This window comes from Dipodomys spectabilis, unplaced genomic scaffold (assembly GCF_019054845.1).
Source record: "Dipodomys spectabilis isolate Male_0828 unplaced genomic scaffold, ASM1905484v1 ptg000256l, whole genome shotgun sequence".
Lineage (NCBI taxonomy): Eukaryota > Metazoa > Chordata > Mammalia > Rodentia > Heteromyidae > Dipodomys > Dipodomys spectabilis.
Genome location: NW_024870933.1, coordinates 2265145 through 2286072, shown reverse-complemented (window position 1 = coordinate 2286072; position 20928 = coordinate 2265145). Strand labels below are relative to the sequence as shown.

The window sequence follows — 20928 nt, the reverse complement described above, 5'->3', positions numbered from 1 at the left end:
GTAATTGTAACCCCTCTGTACACTAATTTTACAATAAAAAACATAAAAATTAAAAAATAAAAAAGCAAAAAACAAACAAAAAAACAGTGACAACGATAAAACTTCTTGTGTCCCTATCTAGGATTTCATTTCATTTAACGTCATCTTATATGGTCTTATATACATAGCTTTTGACCTTTTCTGCTTATCTGGTATGTCTTACTTGTTTTTACGTGGTTACTACTTGCATGGCAAGTACTCAAGTTTTTACTGAATTGAGTTAAATTGGCTTACGATGTTGTTTTAGCCCTCTGCTTAGGAAGTAGTCCGTGCAGTTTCCCTTGAGAATAAATTGGGGCAAAAAAGTAAAAATCAGGTTCTCACAATTGGGAAAAGCAGTCATAATCTAAGCAAAGTGAGAATTGGAAGACTCCTTAAACCTAAACATTTGCTCAATATTATAATAGGTTCCCTAATTACTTTTTTTCATGTGTTTTTTTCCTGATAGTTGTTGGCTAGAATCACTACCAGGTTGGTGCCCCCAAAAATCTGTTAAATATGATTTGCCACTTTTATACTACAGTATTACCCAAGTGGGTCTTTTATTGCATGCTAAGTTTCTAGAATGGGCACCCTTACTTTTTTATGGTGTTCAATAGAATTATTAATTTTTTTTTGTTGGTATGGGGGCTGGACTTTGGGCCTGGGCGCTGTCCCTCAGCTCTTCAGCTCAAGGCTAGCACCCTACCACTTGAGCCACAGTGCCACAGTGCTGAGAAATCAAACCCAGGGCCTCATGCATGCAAGGCAAGCACTCTACTATTGAGCCAACTTCCCAGGCCCTATTAATTTTTTGTATCTCTTGATTTGGTCAACTTCAACTAAAACTTTTGAAGTATCTTCCAAATTTACACAATACACATTGATTTTTCATCAGTATTGTTTAATTCCCAAAGGACAAAGACAAAAAGGGATAAAATATAAGTAAATGATACAAATTTTGCTGTGATACATTTTCACAGGAAAAACAATAATTTTTGTGAAATAGTGATCTTGAACACTTAATATTGCCAATAACACTGTAATAATGCCCAGAATATATTTTGAAAAATCATTGCCAACATAATGTTCAGTGTTTTATATTAACAAAAGGTCAAAACAAAGGACTTTGAGTCCTAATTCAGAAATTCAATACTGGAAAAAAACCAGGACTAAAAACTGTTTAAATCTTTCTTTTCCTACTAGAGTTGGTAGAACCTTTAGAAATCAGTGATTTCTTCAAATGCAATCAATATTAAATGTATAATTCTCTAAGATAAACATTGTATTAATGTGCATATCTTAACTCCCAGGGCTTAAAATAGCAAAAGGAGGTAGGAACCGAAAGTACATTGAGTCCATGCTGACTTGTACACTTGGGAAATTAGATCAAATTGAGGTCAGCAAGAGTTGGAGGATGTAGGGTGAATCAAAGGAGGAATCACACCATGGTGGCTGTGTTCCTTCCAATTGGTCACAATGTGAGTAGCTGGAGAGGAAGCTGGCATTTCTTTTCAGTGCTCTGTAATTTCTCTGTCTGTGTTGTTGGCTTATAGCCGATCCCTACTTTTATTTCATTGTTCAGAGAGGAAAAATTCCACTTTAATATTACTGGGTATGACAGGAAGTAGAATTGTGAGCATTGTAACTCACACATAGTAGGATGGGCTGAATGAAAATCAAGATTATTATCGTTTTCTTGTGTATACAGAACATTTAGTTCCTTGGACAAATTCAGTCATATAATACTTAATGTGATACTTGAAATCATGACAGTCAAGTTGGACTAATAGGATTTAATTTCTAAATAAGAGTAGGTTAAAAAGGAACTTATATTTAACCATCTAAGCTCTAAGGAAATTTTTCTGTAGTAGAAAAACCTTTAGGCTGGGAGAAATATAAAACATACCTTGGAATAATTTCAGATAGTATACCCTCAGCTAATTCTCTCCTGACCAAAACTTTCTAACCAAGTTTCTTAGTAAAAATTTTACCACTAACTAGTAATACTTTCCTTACTGGTATTATTAAATTTTATTTCCCAATTTTTAGTAAGTGATCTCAAGTCAATTGGTATTAATTCTAAGATAGTTTATAAAATTGTAGGTGGAATGTAGACCATTTTTTTCTTTCTTTCTTTTTCTTTTTGGCAGTACTGGGGATTGAACTCAGGGGCCATCATGTTTGATAGACAGATGCTCTATAATTTGAGTCAGGCCTTTAGCCCCTTTACTATTTTTTCTAGGCTCATTTAGTCAGCCACCCACAAAAATATAAGGGCTTTTTTGATTTTTAGAAGTAGAGGGCCTGCTGTTGCAGCCTATTATACTGATAGAAGTAGTAAGTTTGGCATCTAGTAAGCACTTGAGTAATGGTTGTTCTAGCAAAGTGCCCCCATGGTTAAATGATATATATTGATGGAAAATGCTAATTGAAATGATTTAAGTAACTTGGAATAAAGAATCTTCTATAACAAATAAATAAGACCTTAATTGTCAAAAAAAAGAATCTTCTAGTTAAATTTAAATGCATTTAGAAGAATTATAAATTAGTTGACTTAGGGCTGCTTAACTGGATGAAAATAACCTTCCTAAAGAGAAGTTGACATTTTTATTCCAATAAATTGTGATTGTTGGTTATGATCATTTGAATGGGAACTCTTATTCATCAGTCTGTGTTAGAAAGTCAAATTGTCTCCCAAGCAATTAATTTCTTGTTATGTAATTTGGTATTTAAGTTTTTCATATTATCTCACTGTACTATATACAAAAGCAATTTCTCAAATATATTAACAATTATGTCATATAAAAAAGACATACTGTAACTGGGGAGGGGGGACCTCAGGCCTGTGATTCCAGCTACTCAGGAGGCCGAGATCTGATGATCTTGGTTTAAAACTTTCCTTCTTGGGCAGAAAATTCTGTGAGACTTATTTCCAATTAACCAGCAAAAATCAGAGAGTGGAGCTGTGGTTCAAGAGGTAGTGTGCCAGCCTTGAGTGGAAAAGCTAAAGGACACTGCCTAAATCTTGAGTTCAAGCTCCAGTAATAGTGCACAAAAAAGAAATATTTTCTTATCAAATAATTCAAGTTTATTGTAAGAATTGTACTCAGAATGAAAAACATATAAAAGTTAGTTATAATTCCACCTGCAACAAATATTATTGTGGCATATTGTTACTAAGATCTAATATTAACTTCTGCAGATTAAAGATTAAAAAACTTTGGTGAATTATTTTTTGATAAACTACCTTCATCATTTTCAGTCATTCTTTTTTAACCTGTAAAGCTTTTGTAATCTTTATACTCTTAGACTGAAGTCCTGGTGTTGGTAGGAAGATTGTGAGGTTCAAGACCAGCCTGAGTTACATAATGAGTCTTTGTCTCAAAACAGCCAAGACTAGGGACATAGCTCAGTAGCATGTGCTTGTGTAGCATGTGCAAAGCCCTGGTTGTGTTTCCAACACTGTAAGAAAAAAAATCCTTACAACTAACTTTAGAAAGTATATGTAGAAACTAACGGGGCTGGGAAGGTATCTCAGTGGTAGAGCACTTGCCTTGCATGCATGCCCTGGGTTTGATTGCTCAGCACCACATAAGCAAAAAGAAAAAAAGCTGGAAGTGGCGCTGTGGCTCAAGTGGTAGAGCGCTAGCCTTGAGCTGAAGAGCTGAGGGACAACACCCAGGCCCAGAGTTCAGGCCCCACGACCAGAACCCCCCTTCCCCCCCCCCCCCAAAAGAAAGTATATGTAGAAACTAAGTAACTCCATAATCAACTACCTTTTCCTATTTTTTTTTAAAAGCTTCTCTGACTCCTTTTCTCCAAGTGGATTATTTAGGTAATCCCTTATTCTTTCCTGAGTCTTTTAAACCAAAAGGTTATATGCTTAGACTACTTGCGTCAGAGTCATTATCTTTTCAAGCGGCTTTAGTATTTTAATTAGTGCAACTATCAAAATGTTTTCTGTCCCAGTCTTTTCTTTTGGGGAAAATCACAGAAAATAATATTTTTAATAGTTTCTGACTTACTAAAGTTGAAAAGATCTATTCAACTTTTACTGAGTCAATAAAATCCTCAATGATTTCTCCATTGTTAGTGAAGGGTTCCACCTCACTAGTTAAATTAATTAAATTAATACCAATTTTGAGGTTGCCTTACCTGATTTAAAAAAACTTCGAGACTCTTGAACCCTAAGATAGGGACACAAGAGGTTTTATCTTTATTGCTGTTGTTTTTAATGTACTTATAATGTACTGTGTGAGTTTTTTTTTTTGTTTCTTTTGTATGTTCTTCCCTGTTTTCACTGTATTTGATGTTGGTGCCCTGCATCTTGTACATACATTTTTCTAATTTGGGGAGGGGAAGGGAAATAACAAAATGCTGAAATAAGGATATAGGCTGACCCATTGTAACAATGAGATGTACAAGACACTATGTTGAAAATGAACCTTACACCTGGCGGTGGATTAAGTTGGTGAGGTGGGAAGGGAAAAAAGAAAATTATAAAACTCTGATGACTAATATCAAAGAAGTAAGTAAAAAAAAACCCCAAAACTTTGGTACTCACAGCAGAACAGCTAGATGACCTTTGTGTTAACATTATCTTATTTGTACTACATCTCTTATGGCTTTCTGGGAATAAATTGCCTCAGGGTGTCAAAATCAGACTAATTGGGTTAGAGGGCCAGTTTGAATTTCCCTGTGTGAGAAGTTAGCATCTCAGGTAAAATTCTTAATGTCTATTAGATTGCAGCATTGCAGGCTGTATTTTATACAAGTAGCCAGGTGTGGGCAGTGATACAGGGCTTGGGGGATCTCTCTTACCGGCCCAGAGATCCAAGGCATTCAGTGCAAAACCTGGCCAGCAGCCCGAGTGAGTAGGAGCCATGTGACTCTGGTGAGTTGGAGTGTGCAATTGCCTCCTGCTTCAGAGCTACCTGATCCGAATACTAAGCAGAGCGAGTGCCGTGCTGAGGGTAAGACACTGAAGACACTGCAGAGCAAGGTGCTTATTCCAGAGGCTTTACAGAACATGGAGATTAAAGACCAGGGAGCCCAAATGGAGCCGCTGCTGCCTACGGTAAGAGACAACCTGCTGTCAAATAGATTAACCGCCTAGCTGCAAAACCTGTCAGGCAAGTGGTGTGCTAGCTAGGTGCTGAGAGCTTACTTTTGGGGTGGTGAATAGCTCCCACGACATATGGACAGGGGTCTCCTCCCATCTCCGGAGACTGAAATGCATAAAGCAAAGCACATAATTTCCTCCCCCCTTCTCAATATGGATGCACTATGGTGGTGAAATGTCTCACGTTTGTTGCTGTTTGAAGAAATGGCTAGAATTTAGCAGCAGGGGCAGTTGTATGTCTCTCTCCCTGTCTGTTACTGCCTGTCTCGTTTCCTAGGCTGTGCAGTGGTGGCTCAAAGCCCCCGCAAGCAAGCCCCCTTTTATCCTACTTAATCCCTGATAAATTTCCTCTCCATATCTCATCCTCTGGCAGTGAAGTGAGGGAATCTGTGGCTATTGCAGCTGTAGAGATTTAGTTTCTGCAGAAACCAGGGAAAAGGGTTGTGTGTATGTGTGTGTGATCTGTCAATCTTTCTCGCAGGGAGATGTCTGTCATGATTCTTGTGCAAAAAAGGTGCTTTCTGGGGGATAGGCACGATTCAGATCTGAGCATCTGAAAGGTTCCATAACTGTCATTTGCAAATAGCCCATCTGTTTATCTCTGGGTCCTTAAGCTGCCTTACCTAGATTTAATTTTTGGGTAAGTGATTGATTTGCCTGTCTTTCTCTCAATTTGTCTGTCTGGCTCGCAGACCTTGGAGATCTTCAGGCAACATCATTTTAAGCCTGGAGGAACTGAGGTTGCTGTGTCCAAAGCAAAAAAAGAGGAAAAACCTCAGTATTTTCTTGACGCAGCAGAGATGCCCAATACTAGCTTCCAGCCATCTATCAACGCTGTCACAGCTCAGAGCAGCAGAAATTCCCTCCCTGCACCAAACCCGACAGGGGGGCTGCTTCTCGGCTCTAGGTCACTCAGCTTGGTGATCTACCTAGCAGACTAGGGACTGGCAGTAAGCGCTCCATTTCCAAGTCCATTCCTAGTTTTTGAGCACATCACTGAACGGCAGAAAACTGTAGGGGTGATGAACAAATTCCGGGCCACTGTGTTTTCAGGGCCTTTCCTCTCCTGCCGGCTCAAAAGCTGCAAAATATTGCACCGGAATCAGCTGTGGCTATGGAGCATGCCCAGTGCTCTTGAGGACGCTGGATTCAGGCAGGGAGGGAGCAGGGACATGGGAAGAACGCAGAAGTCACCAGGGAGAATGGAGCCCAAATAAAGGGCAGGGGTAGTATCTGAGAGGGAAGGAAAGCCAGTGTGTCAGTGAGCCTGCTTGCTTAGAGCCATATCTCTGTGCACAGTGGAGTTATTATACAAAAATAAAAGATTCGTCTGTCTTCCCAAACTTGAATGTGACCAAAATAAATTAAATACATTTAATAAGGTTCTGTGGCTGCTCAGAATAAAGTGTAGATACTAAGCAACAATTTTCCCTGGATAAGATAGAGTAACTATACACAGGAATTACAGCATGGAGATTTGAGAAAGATTAAATATAAGGGGAAAAATCCCCTTTTTGGCGGCAGGGGTGATGGTGGATTGGAACTTGTCCTAGAAAAGCAGGCTGCAGCCAGTTTGATGTGGCTTATGGATTGTCACTTGTTGGGAACAGTTAAAGGATTTAGGACCAAATGGGGATTAACTGGAGGAATTTAGAAACAGATGACATTACTGGGCTAGATGGGCATCCAGTTCATGGCTTAAAATAACAAATAAAACACAAGTTTGGCTACAAAGAAAGGTCTACAAAAAGTCTGGTAGAAAAATTTGAAGGCCACAGTTTTGAAAGTTTTGTTTCACAGGGTAATAACCAGTACAGATAATACATTTAATGGTAAAACAGGCCCAATTATAAGAAAGATGAACCTGAAAACTAGAAAGGAGGCTACCATTTTGGTCTAATTTTATATTTGTATAATGTTTTCAACCTTTCCAATGACCCTTATTGCTTTTTTCTTTTGTAGATCTGAAAGTATGTTATGTAAATGAGATTTCCTTGTCTTTATTATAAAGGTGAGCCATTGAAGTACATGGAGTTGAATAGCATGGTGTCAGATCACATAGTGATGAAGCCAGAACTAAAATATAAGCCTTCTAAAACTAGTTCAGAAATTAGAAAAAAATGAATATATTTATATTTTATTCTTCACAAGGCTTAACATAGTTCCTGGACTAGAATTTGTATGACATGAAAAAAGAAAGAAACTGCTTTGGACTTTGTTTTAGAAAATTACTCAGATGACTTTGCAAATAATTTTGTGCGAGGCAGAATAGAGTACAGTGTTTAGGCACACAGTCTAGTAAGTCTACAATTGCTGTTTGTTTGCTCTGTAACTTAGAAAAGTTAGATCTAAGAACAAGGGGAAAAGATTGATATATTTTATCTGGGTTTTGTGATGAATAAATGAAATGACCTATGTGAAGTTCATAACATCTAGGGTAACTGCTGAATAAAAGATAGTTTCTATTTTATCAATGGTCAAACATAGACATTGTGATAAAATTTAGATATACCTATTAAAGTTGTTCGTTAGTACTATCTATGATGGAGGAAATAGGAGAGTCAACAGAGGATCAGACTATACAGTGAAGGAAGGATGTGAAAGGTTTTAGTTATTGCTGTGGAAACTTTGCATATGGTTGGAGAGCCATTAAAAGCCATGATTAGTGCTGGTACAAAAAAAGTCAGAAGGAGGTCCATAAGTATTGAGAAAGGAAATTATTGATGGTTGTGGGGCTTGAACTCTGGGCCTCGGCACTGTCCCTCAGCTTTTCAGCTCATGGCAAGTTCTCTACAACTTGAGCCACAGCACTACTTCCAGTTTTCTGAGTGGTTAATTGGAGATAAGAGTTTCACAGACTTTCTTGCCCGGGCTGGCTTTGAACTGTGATCCTCAGATCTCAGCCTCCTGAATAGCTAGGATTACAGGCATGAGCCACCAGAGCCCAGCCTATATGTACTGATTCTGATGGAAGTGAAATGAAAGAAAAGATTCTTAACAAATCTCTCATGGTTTACTTCTTATGTAAGTTCATCTGAATGGAGTGGTGGATGAGACCCCTGATACACTCCCTATTTCGGAAGCCTTATTAGGAAGCTTCAAAGAGAATTCTTTTTCACTAGACCAGCCATCATTGCTCTTTGTAGATCTTGGTACTTTAAGGGTTAGAACCTCCTTTCTCTAGTCCCATAGTATGCTGTAGTCTAGTTTTGGTAATAATACGTGTTATGTCTAAAATTTTCTTGTTTTTTTTTTTTTTTGGTTGTGGGGCTTGATCTCAGAGCTGAGCACTGTCCCTGAGCATTTTTGCTCAAGTCTTATGCTCTACCATTTAAGCCACAGAGCCACTTCTGGTTTTTGAGTGGTTATTTGGAGATCAGAGTCTCATGGTCTTTCTTGCTAAGGCTAGCTTCAAACCATGATTCTCAGATTTCAGCCTTCTGAGTAGCTAGGAGTAGAGGCATGAGTACTGGCATGTCTGGAGTTTTAGAACAAGCATGTACAGGAGACTTATATGTTTCTCTAATGCCTACTTTTGTCTAGTTCTTGGTGCTTGGAATACAACAACAAACAAGACTGATAAAAACCCTGTCTCTGTGGAATTCATTATCTTAAGATGAAACTCAGTTGAATTTTTTAAGAGATTTACTGCGTTATGTTAATTGTTTTTGAGATAGGTATATGGAAGACATATATATATATATATATATGTAATGGTGGCTATATAATCATCATAAGATATTAGACTTTTAAAAGTATGAAAAGAGATATTTAGGATATTGAATAATGATTTCAGATTTTCCTTTGACATTCTATCTTGAGTTTGTTACTAGGGATGACCTGATAATTTTTAAAGTACCAAGAAGTGAAGGAAGCTTCTAGAAAAGTATCTTTCTAACAAGAGTCTATCTTACACAATTTAGTCTTGGGTGGTATATAGTTGTCCATTTTGGATGCTGTGTAAGATTCTCATGTTCTACAAGGAAAAGGAAATTATTTTTAATTGAGCTTTGCCATGAAACTTCTATTAGGTATGGAACTAGAGGTTACTTTTTGAAAGGTGAATTGATGGTATGGATTTTTAATGTTAATTTCAGATTTATGTTAATTTCACTTAATTTTTAATGTTAATTTCAGATTTCTAAATGGCCTAGTTTATAGAATTGTTCTATTTATGGGAAAGAAATTATTATGAAAAAAATCTCTAGATTATTAAATTAGAGAGAAGAAATGGGATTAAAATATCAAAGTTATAAAAAAAGCACCTGGCTTGTCTAAGTAACAATGTTTTCTATTTTATTTGGATTGTAACTTAAATTATAGTTTGAACATAAAGCAGACATATTACACATGATTATATATTGGCAGGATTATATAGTAGCAGTCTTCATTGTTACTTTCATGACTTGAATTCTTATACTACAATGGTGAAACTATAGGAAATAAAATATATGTATAGGATACTAAGGAATGTAGTAAATCTAAAGGCTACTATATAAAATTTGTGATTAAAATATTGAGGCCAGCATAAGAATTGGGATAATTTGTGATGGAAAGTTAGAAAAAAATCTGGGCCAAGGTATGGGAGACTAATAGATAATTTGTGATGGAAAGCTAGGAAAAATATGGAAGACAGAGTCCCAAAGCATGATCTGAATACAATCACACTTCTATGATATAATTTCATTCTAACCATGATGATTATTTTGTAAGTCTCAATAGACACATACATAGATAGCAGTACTTTAGAACATGTGAGTGGTTGGAAAAATGTGGGTGTCACCCTCAACTCTGTTGCCTAAAGAAACTTCAACTCTTCCCTTCTCATATTTCATATACTATAAGACATTTAGTTATTTGGCTGTGTGGGAAGATACCACCGCCAATTTATGTAGTCAATATTGTTCTTTTAATTACTTTTTTGAGGTACTAGAATTGACTCCAGGACAAATTCTAAGCAATGAGTAGCAGAGTGCCAAATTCTACCATTGAGCTCTATCCTTATCCCTATGTTCAATTTTTGGATGAAATAAATATAGTTGAAGATTTAACGCATTTTTAAAAATAACGAACAATTGTCTTATGCTCTTTGGGCAATGTTATTTTTCTTTAGAGATAGAGAAAGAATAGCTTGCAGTGCATTTTTTCTGTGTAGATGTATTTTTGTAGTATGTAGTCTTTTCAGATTGGCTTTGTTCACTTAGTAATATACATTTAGGCTTCTTTCATGGATTGGTAGCTCATTTCTCTCTTTTTCCAAAGAAAATAATTTATTCAGGAGTGAGTGACAGAAATACAACCTGGGTAAGGTGTATCATGGAAAGCCAGGGATAGCTCATTTCTCTTTAGCATTGAATAATATTCTGTTATTTGGGTATACCGCAAAAATGTGGTACACCCAAAGGCCATCTTTTTTGCCTTCATGTTTTGGCAATTAATAAAACTGGTGTAAGCATCTATATTCAATTGTGTGGACATAAATTTCCCACTATTTGGGATAAATATCAATGAGTGTGATTGCACCCACTTATTTTCTGAAGTGGCCATACCTTTTGCAATTTTATCAGCAATGAAGGAGAGCTCTTGTTACTCCATGTACTCTCCTGCATTTGGTATTGGCATTATAATAGGTGTATACTACTATCTAACTTCCTTACTTTCCATTTTCCTGATGATATATGATGTGGAGCATTTTTCATACATATTTTCCAATTCTATATATGTATTTTTTGTAATATATGTGTTAAGGTCTTTGGCCAGTTGTTTTTTTTTTTTTTTTCGGTTGGTCATGGGGCTTGAACTCTGGGTCTGGGCACTATCCCTCAGCTCTTCAGCTCAGGACCAGAGCTCTACCACTAGTGCAACAGTGCCATTTCTGGTTTCTAGTGATTAATTGGAGACAAGTCTCATGGACTTTCCTGCCAGGGCTGGCTTTGAACTGCGATCCACAGATCTCAGCCTCCTGAGTAGCTAGGATTATAGGTGTGAGCCATGGGTACTCGGCTTGGCACAGTTTTAACTGAGTTGTTGTATTACTAATTTTTATTGTTGAGTTTTAAGAGTTCTTTGTGTAATAGCATTGATCAGGATCTTTTGCAAATATGTTATTAGGCAGAGTGTTTAAAATTGTAATGCAGTCTAGCATATCACTTCTTTCTTCCAGGGATTGTAGCTACAAGTCCTTGCCTTAGGTCATCTAGATTTTATCCCATTATCCTCTAGAAGTTTTATTTATTTATTTTTATTTATTTACTTACTTGTTTACTTATATTTTGGTCCTGGTACTGAGATTGAACTAAAGGCCGGGGTACTGTTCCTTAGTTTTATGCTCAAGTCTGGTACTCTACTACTTGAGCCACAGCTCTACTTTTTGGTGGTTAATTGGAGATAAGAGTCTCTCAGTCTTTCCTGTCCTGGCTGGCTTTGCACTGTGGTCTTCTGAGTTCTGCCTCCTGAGTAGCTAGGATCATAGGTATGAGCCATCTGTGCCCAACCATCCGCTAAAGCTTTAAGTTCTTGCATTTCATATACATTTTATATTGTGATTCATTTTTAGCTAATTTTTTATGGGTGTTAAAATTTGTGCCTAAATTCATTTTTACTGCTTATGAATACCAAGTTCCTTAGTCTTTAAAAAGAAACTAATTTATCCACTGTATTGCTTTTGCTTTTTTGGTCAGTAGACTATATTTCTGAGCATATTTTGGGGCTCCATATTCTGTTCCATTTGCGTATTTGCTTATTCTTTTACTAATACCACACGTTTGCTTATTATAGGTTTCTAAGAAGTCCTGCTGGTGAGTATTGTCACTTCGCCAGCTTTAGTCTTCATTTACAATAATATATTGGCTAGTATGGATTATTATCTCCACAAAAACTTGAGAATTAAATTTGTTGATATTCATAAATTGACTGCTTTTTTTTTGCTCATGATTTCGTTGCTGTATAGAGTAAATTGGGAAGAACCACTATTAGAACCTCTCAATGAACATGAAATATGTGTTCACTATTTTAATTCTTTGATATTTTCATCTGTATTTTGTAGTTTTTCTTGTATCAATCTTATATAGCTTTGTCAGACTTATTTATTAAGGGGATGCCAATATTAATGACATTATGTTTTAAATTTCAAATTCATTGCTGATATAGAGGAAAGCTATTAATATTTGTAAAGTAACTTTATATTTTTCCACCTTGTTATAAGTAGACACTAACTAAGTCCAGGAGGTGTATTGTGGCTGTTTTCGACTATATATAATATTCTACTTAAGTCAGGCACCAATAGGCCCACCAGTAATTCTACTCAGAAGGCTGAAATTATGATTTGAAGCAAGCAGAAGCAGACAGATCTGAAAGATTTCTATCTCCAATTAATCAGCAAAAAACCAGAAGTGGAAACGTGGCTGAATCGTTAGAGTGCTAGCCTTGAGTGAAAAAGCAAGCAAGAGCGTATAAGGCACTGAGTTAAGCACCAGTACTGACGAAAACACCCTAAAAGCAAACAGCATATTCGACTTAAGCAATATTATCTGTAATAAAGAGTTTATTTTCTTTTTTTCTAGTCTATATACCTTTTTTGTTTTGTCTAGTCATGTGGTCATGTCTTCTCTTCTCTGATTGCATTAACTAGACTTCATTGGCCAGAGAACACCCTTTATGAGTTCCGATTTTAGTAAGAAAGTTTTGAGTTTTTCACCATTAAGCATGAGCTTAGCTGTAGGTTTTTTTTTGTGGATTTTTTTTTTTATCAAATTGAGGAAATTATTCACAGTTTTTAATTTATTGAGTTTTTAAAAATCATGAACAATGCTGAATTCTGTCAGATACTTCTAAAGATACTGATGTGAACATTTGATTTCTAACTGTAGATATGATGGATTATATAAATAGATTTTTGAATGTTGAACTAGCCTTGCCCACTTGAGATAACTCCTGCTTGCTTGTGAGGTGTAATTCTTTTATTCCTTATTTGATTTGACTTGTAATATTTTTTGGGAAAATTTTAAGTTTGTATTCATAAGTGATATTGTTCTTTTTCATTCTTTCATTCCTTCTTTCTTTTCTTCCTTCCTTCCTTTCCTTACTTTAATTTTTCCTTTTTAAAGTGTAATTGTTTGGTTTTGATGTTAGAGTAAGCTGACCTTCTAGAAAAAATTAAGGCATAGTCACTTTAATTTTTTTTCTAAAAAGATTATAAAGAATTGTTATAATTCCTTCCTTATGGATTTAATATAATTTACCAGTGAACCCATCTGGATCTGGTGCTCTTTTTGTGTGTAAGATTATTAATTATTGATACCATCATTTTAATAGACAGATTCATATATATTTTCAAGAGAGGATTATGTAAATCAACTATACACTAAAATTTAGATTAGATTCTTAATTTATAGATGATAAAACTGAGCAGCAATGGTGTACAACATATTTAAGGACATACTAGTTGATAGCAGAGCTTAATGTAATTTGTATATCTCTTCATCTCTAGTTTATCATTCTTTACCTATACTAATGTATAGTGTCTGTTTTAATACAGAGTCACAAAGTAAAATGACAAGCAATCTTTATAAAGTAATTATAGATAATGTTTCTGGCTAATAGGTACAAACATCTCTAATCCTTATGATAATCCTAAAAGATTGTTAATGTTTTTCAGCGTGGCAAATGAAGAAATGAATAAATTACCCATTTTCATATAGCTAATAAATACCTATCTAGACTCTGAAAATATTTCATCTAATTAAAAAGTGATTCCACTGCTTTAAAGCTAATTAAAAATAAAAGGTCCTTTATATCTATCCTTCTATCAAATATGAATGTTCTATGATGCAAGATGCTATGAAAATGTATTTTTGACCACATATTGCATGCTTCTATTTATATAAAATGCTCAGAGCAGGAAAATCCTTAGAGACACAAGATAGATTAGTAATTGCCATAGTCTGGGACATGGAGGATACTAGGAGTGACTGGTGAGAGATACGGAGTTTCTTTTCTGTGGTGTTAGAAATGGTCTAGAATTAAATGATGGCAATAATAGTAGAACTCTGAGAATGTAGTAAAAACTGCTAAATTTTTACAGTAGTGAGTTATATCTGAAAAAAGTAAATATACCCAGTAAGGCATTGTTTAGGTATCTTGCTTGTAGGGAGGAGATGGAGGATCTGAAAAATGATTGTATCAGTCACATGTATTTAAATCATGAAGAAGGCAAATAAAGTATTAATAAAAACGAGAAACACACACATGGTCCCATTCTTAGCTATTTGCTTTGAGATGATACTACTAAGATTTATAAAAATTTCAACAAATTATTACAGACCTAGAGGTCTTTAAGAATGTGTGACCAAACCAGGCACCGGTGGCTCACACCTATAATCCTAGCTACTCAGGAGGCTGAGATCTGAGTATTGTGGTTCAAAGCCAGCCCTGGCAAGAAACTCTGTGAGACTCTTATCTGCAATAAACCACTAGAAAATCGGATGAAGCGGTAGAGTGCTCACCTTGAGCTGAAGAGCGAAGGACGGTGCCCAAGCCCACGACTGACCAAAAAAAAAAAAAATGTGTGATCAAAGCTTAATTGAGAAAGCTCATGGAACATTCTATGTACAAAGGAAGAAGTAATCTATTTTACTTGGATCAAATTATTTTTCTCCAAATTGCCTTTTTGAATGTTCTACTGACATACTTTTAACTTTCACATAAGGAACATCAAAGCAACTAAATTTCAACCCCGCTTTTTGTGAGGTCATTGTTGATCTGCGTTCAAAAACTATTATGTTACTATATATTATATTATGCCAAGTTCCAAGTTAATAACCTTTTTTTGGTGGGTTTTATTTTGTCCCAGTACTCAGGCATGAACTCAGAGCCTTGTGTTTTTGCAGTGTGTTTTGAACTCAGAGTGCATGAATTCAGAGTCTTGTGTTTTGACAGTTGGTACTATACCAGGTAGGCCTCCACTTCCAGCTTTTTGCTAATTAAAGTCTTGAAGGTTTGTCTGCTTGGGTTGGCTTTACATTAAGATCCTCAGATCTCAGCCTCTTGAGTAGCTAGGATTATAAGCCTATAGTTATCATACTGTAGCCCATATGTCCAGACAAAAATAACTATTTTATGCTGGTCTTTACTAGGACTTCTTTTCAATGCCTTAGAATACTATAAGTTTAGTAAAACATTGGATCTCTTTCACATATGTAAAAGGCAAATGCAGAAGGAAACAGATGCCGATCATTAGAAAGCAGGTGGTTGCCTGTTGATAGGGGTGGCATTTACTAGGAAAGAGCATGAGGTAACTTTTGGTGCTATAGAATTGTTCTAAACTCTATATTGAAATTGTTATTAACATATCATTATAGTTGGTTTAGAAAATTTGCTTAAAATCCATGGACTTATTGATCAATTAAATAGTTACTGCTATTTTATGTGATGTCACAAAACTAAGTAAAAATGAAAACATTTGGAAAAATTCAATTGATTTGGTTCATTAAATACATAAAAGTAGCTTCTTTCTCTAATAATTTTTCATATTAGGGCTACTAACTTAGACGCTTGAGGAAATCATTAACCATTTAATTTTGGAGTTATTGCTAGGCTTTTAAAAAATTATTTCAAGGGTATCAGTGAAAGGCTTGAGTAAGGTCATGATAATTTATTTCTCATTGTATTTACTTACTTGTTTTCCTTGTTGAGATGTTGAGATGCAGTGTACATTATTTTCCTAGACCTGCCATAACAAAGTACAACACTTATTTATTGTTTTATGGTTCTGGAGGTCTGAAATCAGTCTCAGAACGAACATAGTCTTCCAAAGGCTCGCCAGACCTTGGTTTACAACTCAAGCTGACCTCAAACTTGTGATTCTCTTACCTCAGTTGCCTGAGTGCTGGGATTACATATGTGAATTGATGTACCTGTTTCAGAAGTTTTTCTAATAATTATCAAATGTGTCAGCCCAAGTATATATGACAATTTCTATGCATCCGCGTGATCATATTTACTGTCATCCCATAACTAGGACTGTTTCTTTTTATTTGTTTAATTTTGACAACTTGAGGTATCATATGCATGTCACTAAGCTCTTTCATTTTAAATGTAAATATCAATGATTTCAGCATATTTGTGCAGCTATCACTATAATACACTTTACAATATTTTACTGTCCCCACCATGTATTATTTTCAGCCCATGTACAATTAAGCTCTTGGCTCTAGGCAATGATGATTCATTTTCAGCTGATTCATTTTTTTTCTTCTAAAAATTTCGTTTATGTGGACATTTCCTTTAAATGATACTCTATACTAGATAGTCTTTGCATCTAGCACCATTTGAGTAAACTATTATTAGGTTTATTTGTAGCATGTATCAGAAATGGGTTCCTATTTATTACTGAACAATAATACATTATATGGATGTATGAAATTTTATTTCTTAATGGCTTATCATCATTTAGTTTCTAACTTTTAGCAATTATAAATAACACTGCTATGATTTCATGTATGTCCATATGTGCATATTTTTTGTAATCTATATTTTGATATAGCCTTTCTAATGAATGTGAAGTTATAGTGTTGTGATTTTGATTTGCATTTGGTTCATTAAATACATGAAAAGAAACTGAACATTTTCCCCATGCTTATAAGATCAGCAGACCTGTTTTTTACTTCCTCTTCTCTCCTCCCCTTCCCTCCACTTCCCTTTTTTCTTCCTTCTTTTCTCTCTGTCCTTCCCTCCTTTTTCTCTCTCTCCTCTCTTCTTTCCTTTCCCTCCCTCTCTCCCTCCCTCCCTTCCCTCCCCTCCCTCTCTCCCTCCCTCCCTCCCTCCCTCCCTCCCTCCCTCCCTCCCTTCCTCCCTTCCTCCCTTCCTCCCTTCCTTCCTCCCTTCCTCCCTTCCTCCCTTCCTCCCTTCCTCCCTTCCTTCCTTCCTTCCTTCCTTCCTTCCTTCCTTCCTTCCTTCCTTCCTTCCTTCCTCTGTCTCTCTCTTTCCTTTCAAGCAAGCATTTTGCTAGTTAATCATAAGAGTCTCTAGAACTTTGTTTTTAAAACCTTAGCTGGCTTTGACCCTCTATACTCTGACATCATCTTCCTGAATAGCTAGGATTACGTTTTCTTTTGTTTAGTTTTTAAATGGGAGGAGGATATAGAGATAGTCAGCTACTTCAATGTCATTTATTTTTAAAAGACTATCTTTTACACTGAATTTTCTTGATATTTTTGTTGAAAATAAATAGTCACTAAATATAGTAGGTTAGAAAATTGAAGCTGGTCATTCTTTTACTTATTTAGTATTTATTGTTATTTTACAATATTGTACACATAAAAATATTAAGTATTATCCTTATACACATGTACACACATATATGATTTGTTCTTCAATGAGTATTGGATTTTTCAAAGCAGAGTCTGTTTTAGATTAATTTGTGCTACAGTCATAGAGTCAAGTGCATGGTATTACTTCTGAAACATATCATGAGTGATACATTAAAGGCCATGTGAGAATATCTATAGTAATGAGCAACTACGTGTGAGAGGGGTTTTGGGAATATTTAATTATTTCCCTTCAGTTTTATGTATTCTATATGCACTCATACAAGTATGGGTTTGGATGAAATTTTACTAAACATCCCAGATATACCAATAACATTAAACTTCATATATATAATACATATTAAACCTTCATATATATAATATTTTCACAGCTAATGTAGTTAAAATGATACATACGTAATCATAACAATTAGTGATTATATTAGCATGATTTTCTGATTCCATATTTATTTCTCAAAAGCTATCATTAATGGTTTTATATTATGTGAACAAAGACACAAAAGAGTTCATCTTTGGTTAGTTTGGATAAAGACTGCACAAGTAAGCACACCTTTTGGACTCTGATCAATTTTCAAGAAATAATCTTTAAAAATGTATTATTTCTGCTGGATACTAGTGGCTCACATCTGTAATCCTAACTACTCAGGAGGCTGAGATCTGAGGATCCCGGTCCAAAGCCAGCCCGGACAGGAAAGGCCGTGAGACTCTTATCTCCAATAAACTACTCAGCAACCGGAAGTGGTTCTGTGGCTGAGGTGGTGCAGAGCTCACCTTGAGCTGAAGAGCTGGGCAGTGCCCAGGCCCAGAGTTCAAGCCCCATAACCGACAAAAAGTATTATTTCTAAGAAATGTATTGTTAGTTGAATATTAAAAGTGAAACCAAGGTATGGTAATTTTACTTAAATATGAGAACCAGTCAAAATAATGAGCAATGGACATTTATGAAATGCTTGCAATGTGTGTTTGGATATTTCATATGAATACTTGTTTTCATGGACCTGTTTCATATAAAAACCTCTCCATAATATTAATGAGCATTTACCCATTGATGGGAAAAAGGAAACAGCCCCAGGAAAAGGTGATAGTATGAGTACATACAAATGCATATGGTTACTTAAGTTTAAATTATTCTAAAAAATTTAACAAAAACTTCAAGTGCCACTGACTTTAAAGAAGTTGATGCAAAAATTATTGCACCAAAGATCTATAGCTTCTAGTGCTAGAAGCTTGGTTTTCTTTTCTTCAGTCTATGATATTTTGTGGTCTGTTTATTATATGGGTAAAGAGACACATTGGTTAAGGTTCCAAAACAATCAAGTCCACAATTATACTATATACTCTAAAGTAAAGTAAGGCTATGGCTCAGTGAAAATTCAGAGTTTTCTATTTAGACCCCTTGCCTTAATCTTATTCAACACTAGCTAGACTTCTTAGTGATGTTCTATCATTTGCTTTGAAAAATGCCCTTAAACAAATTGAATCGGGGTTCCAAAAATAAATCAATGCAAGTTTTTTTCTCTACTTTGTTTTAACTAGTTTGAATCACACAGCATAAATGAATGGGAAATATTTTGATCATATGTAGCAGAAATCACAAGGTTATATTAATAATTTTCACACGATTAGTCTACATGATATGGATGTCTTTGTAGTTATACATTAGAGCCCAAATTCATCCTTGCATAGCCCATTAACTGATTAAAAAGTCCTGTGTGTGAATAGAGATTTGAGAACATGCTTTTAAATGTCTAAATAAGTAAATGTATATTTTGTATTCAGCAGGCAATGCTTTAGAGCTTTAACTAGGAAATGATTTCTCCTTTGTAAATTAATTGCTTCAAAATTAAGTGAGAAGGTGAGGGAGGGAAGTAGAAGCAGTGGTAATATGGTGGGGATTTTGAATTTATTCAAAGTGCACTGTGTCCATGTGTAGAAATAGCACAATGAAAATCCCTTGGTACAAAGGTTATATTAATTCAAAAATAGCAAAATAAAAATTTATATGTCTAGTATCAGGCATATTTTTCTTCTTGATATATTCTTGACTGATATTTATGGAAAGGTTAGCTACTGAGACATAGAAAAAATTTCTTGAATTCCTCCCTTTCACCTAGTTTTTATATGTATTCTTTCTGGGATCTTTATCTTAGGTGGCAAGAGTTTTCAGAAAGCATAAATTATAACAGTTTGTTCATTTATTCACAGTTTTAAAATAGGGTCTATTCTTGTAGCAATGGCATATCTTTTATGCTCAGAGATTTTAGAGAAGGTGTTTAAAACTGAACTTTTTCTTTTTTTGGAACGATTATACAGAACCTTCTTAATTACAGATTGTTAGCAAAATCTGTCATGGTTACTCTCTCATTTGGAGAAATCAAATATTTCTAGTTTAACTTTGAAACTAGATAGCTTCTCAAATGTTCTTGTAATCTCACAGGTAATAACATTTACATGCTTATCATGTTTAATAGTGTGGTAATTCTTCAAACAATTGAACACATTAGCTTAAGATGTCTCATCCTGTCAGTGCAGTTGTCAGAATGTTTATTTTTGATGTCCAAATTAGAAGAAGAGTACATATGCAAAGAATTTGAAATATTGAGTCAAAATGATATAACCAAGCAGTGTATAAGTCTCATTTAATATATGTAGAAGTAATGATAAAAATAACCATTTGATGTTTGATGCATGTTTTAGAATGTATAATGATGCTTGTTTTAGAATGTATAATGCATGATATCTTATATATATTATTTTTTGTTGTTGTTGGTTATGGGATTTGAACTCAGGGCCTGGGTGCTGTCGGTGAGCTTTTTTTTGCTCAAGGCTAGTGCTCTATCACTTTCAGCCACAGTGCCACTTTGGGTTTTCTGGTGGTAAATTGGAGATAAGAGTCTCATGGACTTAACTGCTGGGGTTATCTCTGAACCATGATCCTCAGATGTCAGCTTCCTCTGTAGTTGGGAGTACAGGTGTAAGCCACCAGCGCCCAGCTATAGCTTATGTTTTTTAACTAATGATATTGTCCATCAAAATTTGAAATTAATTTGAAAGCCAAGTTTGAAAGTTCAAATTAATTTTTTGAGAAATGAACTGGAACAAGGTGGAAATACAATGGATGTATAGACTGCTTGGGTATCTTTTGTGCTCTGAATGAACAAAAAAAAACCCGGGCTGACTGAGATAAAAGTGAGTTTTGTAACATGACATTATTGAAATTATGGTAATTCCCTGTAGATTTATTATCCTTAAAATTTGAGCATAAGCAGTTTCTTTTTATGGATTTTATACATTATTAATCTGCTTCCTGTCATCCAGATGTCACATAGATCAGGCATCATGGGTTAGAAGAGTGAGTTGTGCATATAAAGAGAAGTAATGGTGTATGCAAATATGTTAATTTTCTAATATAGTGACATTTTTTCTTTAGAAATACTGAAAGTGATATGGACCATTTTA

At 35.2% G+C, this 20928-nt stretch overlaps 1 protein-coding gene across 7 annotated transcripts in view; it reads left to right on the top strand.

Moving 5' to 3' along the window:
* Window positions 1-4922: 4922 nt before the first annotated feature.
* Slc4a10 (solute carrier family 4 member 10) overlaps window positions 4923-20928 on the top strand; it is a 274758-nt gene continuing 258752 nt past the window's right edge. For all 7 annotated transcript variants that reach the window (XM_042699499.1, XM_042699500.1, XM_042699494.1 and 4 more), the window contains exon 1: window positions 4923-5098. In XM_042699499.1, the coding sequence (XP_042555433.1) occupies window positions 5051-5098 (48 nt within the window). In that variant the 5' untranslated portion in view covers window positions 4923-5050. The remainder of the gene's footprint in view (window positions 5099-20928) is intronic.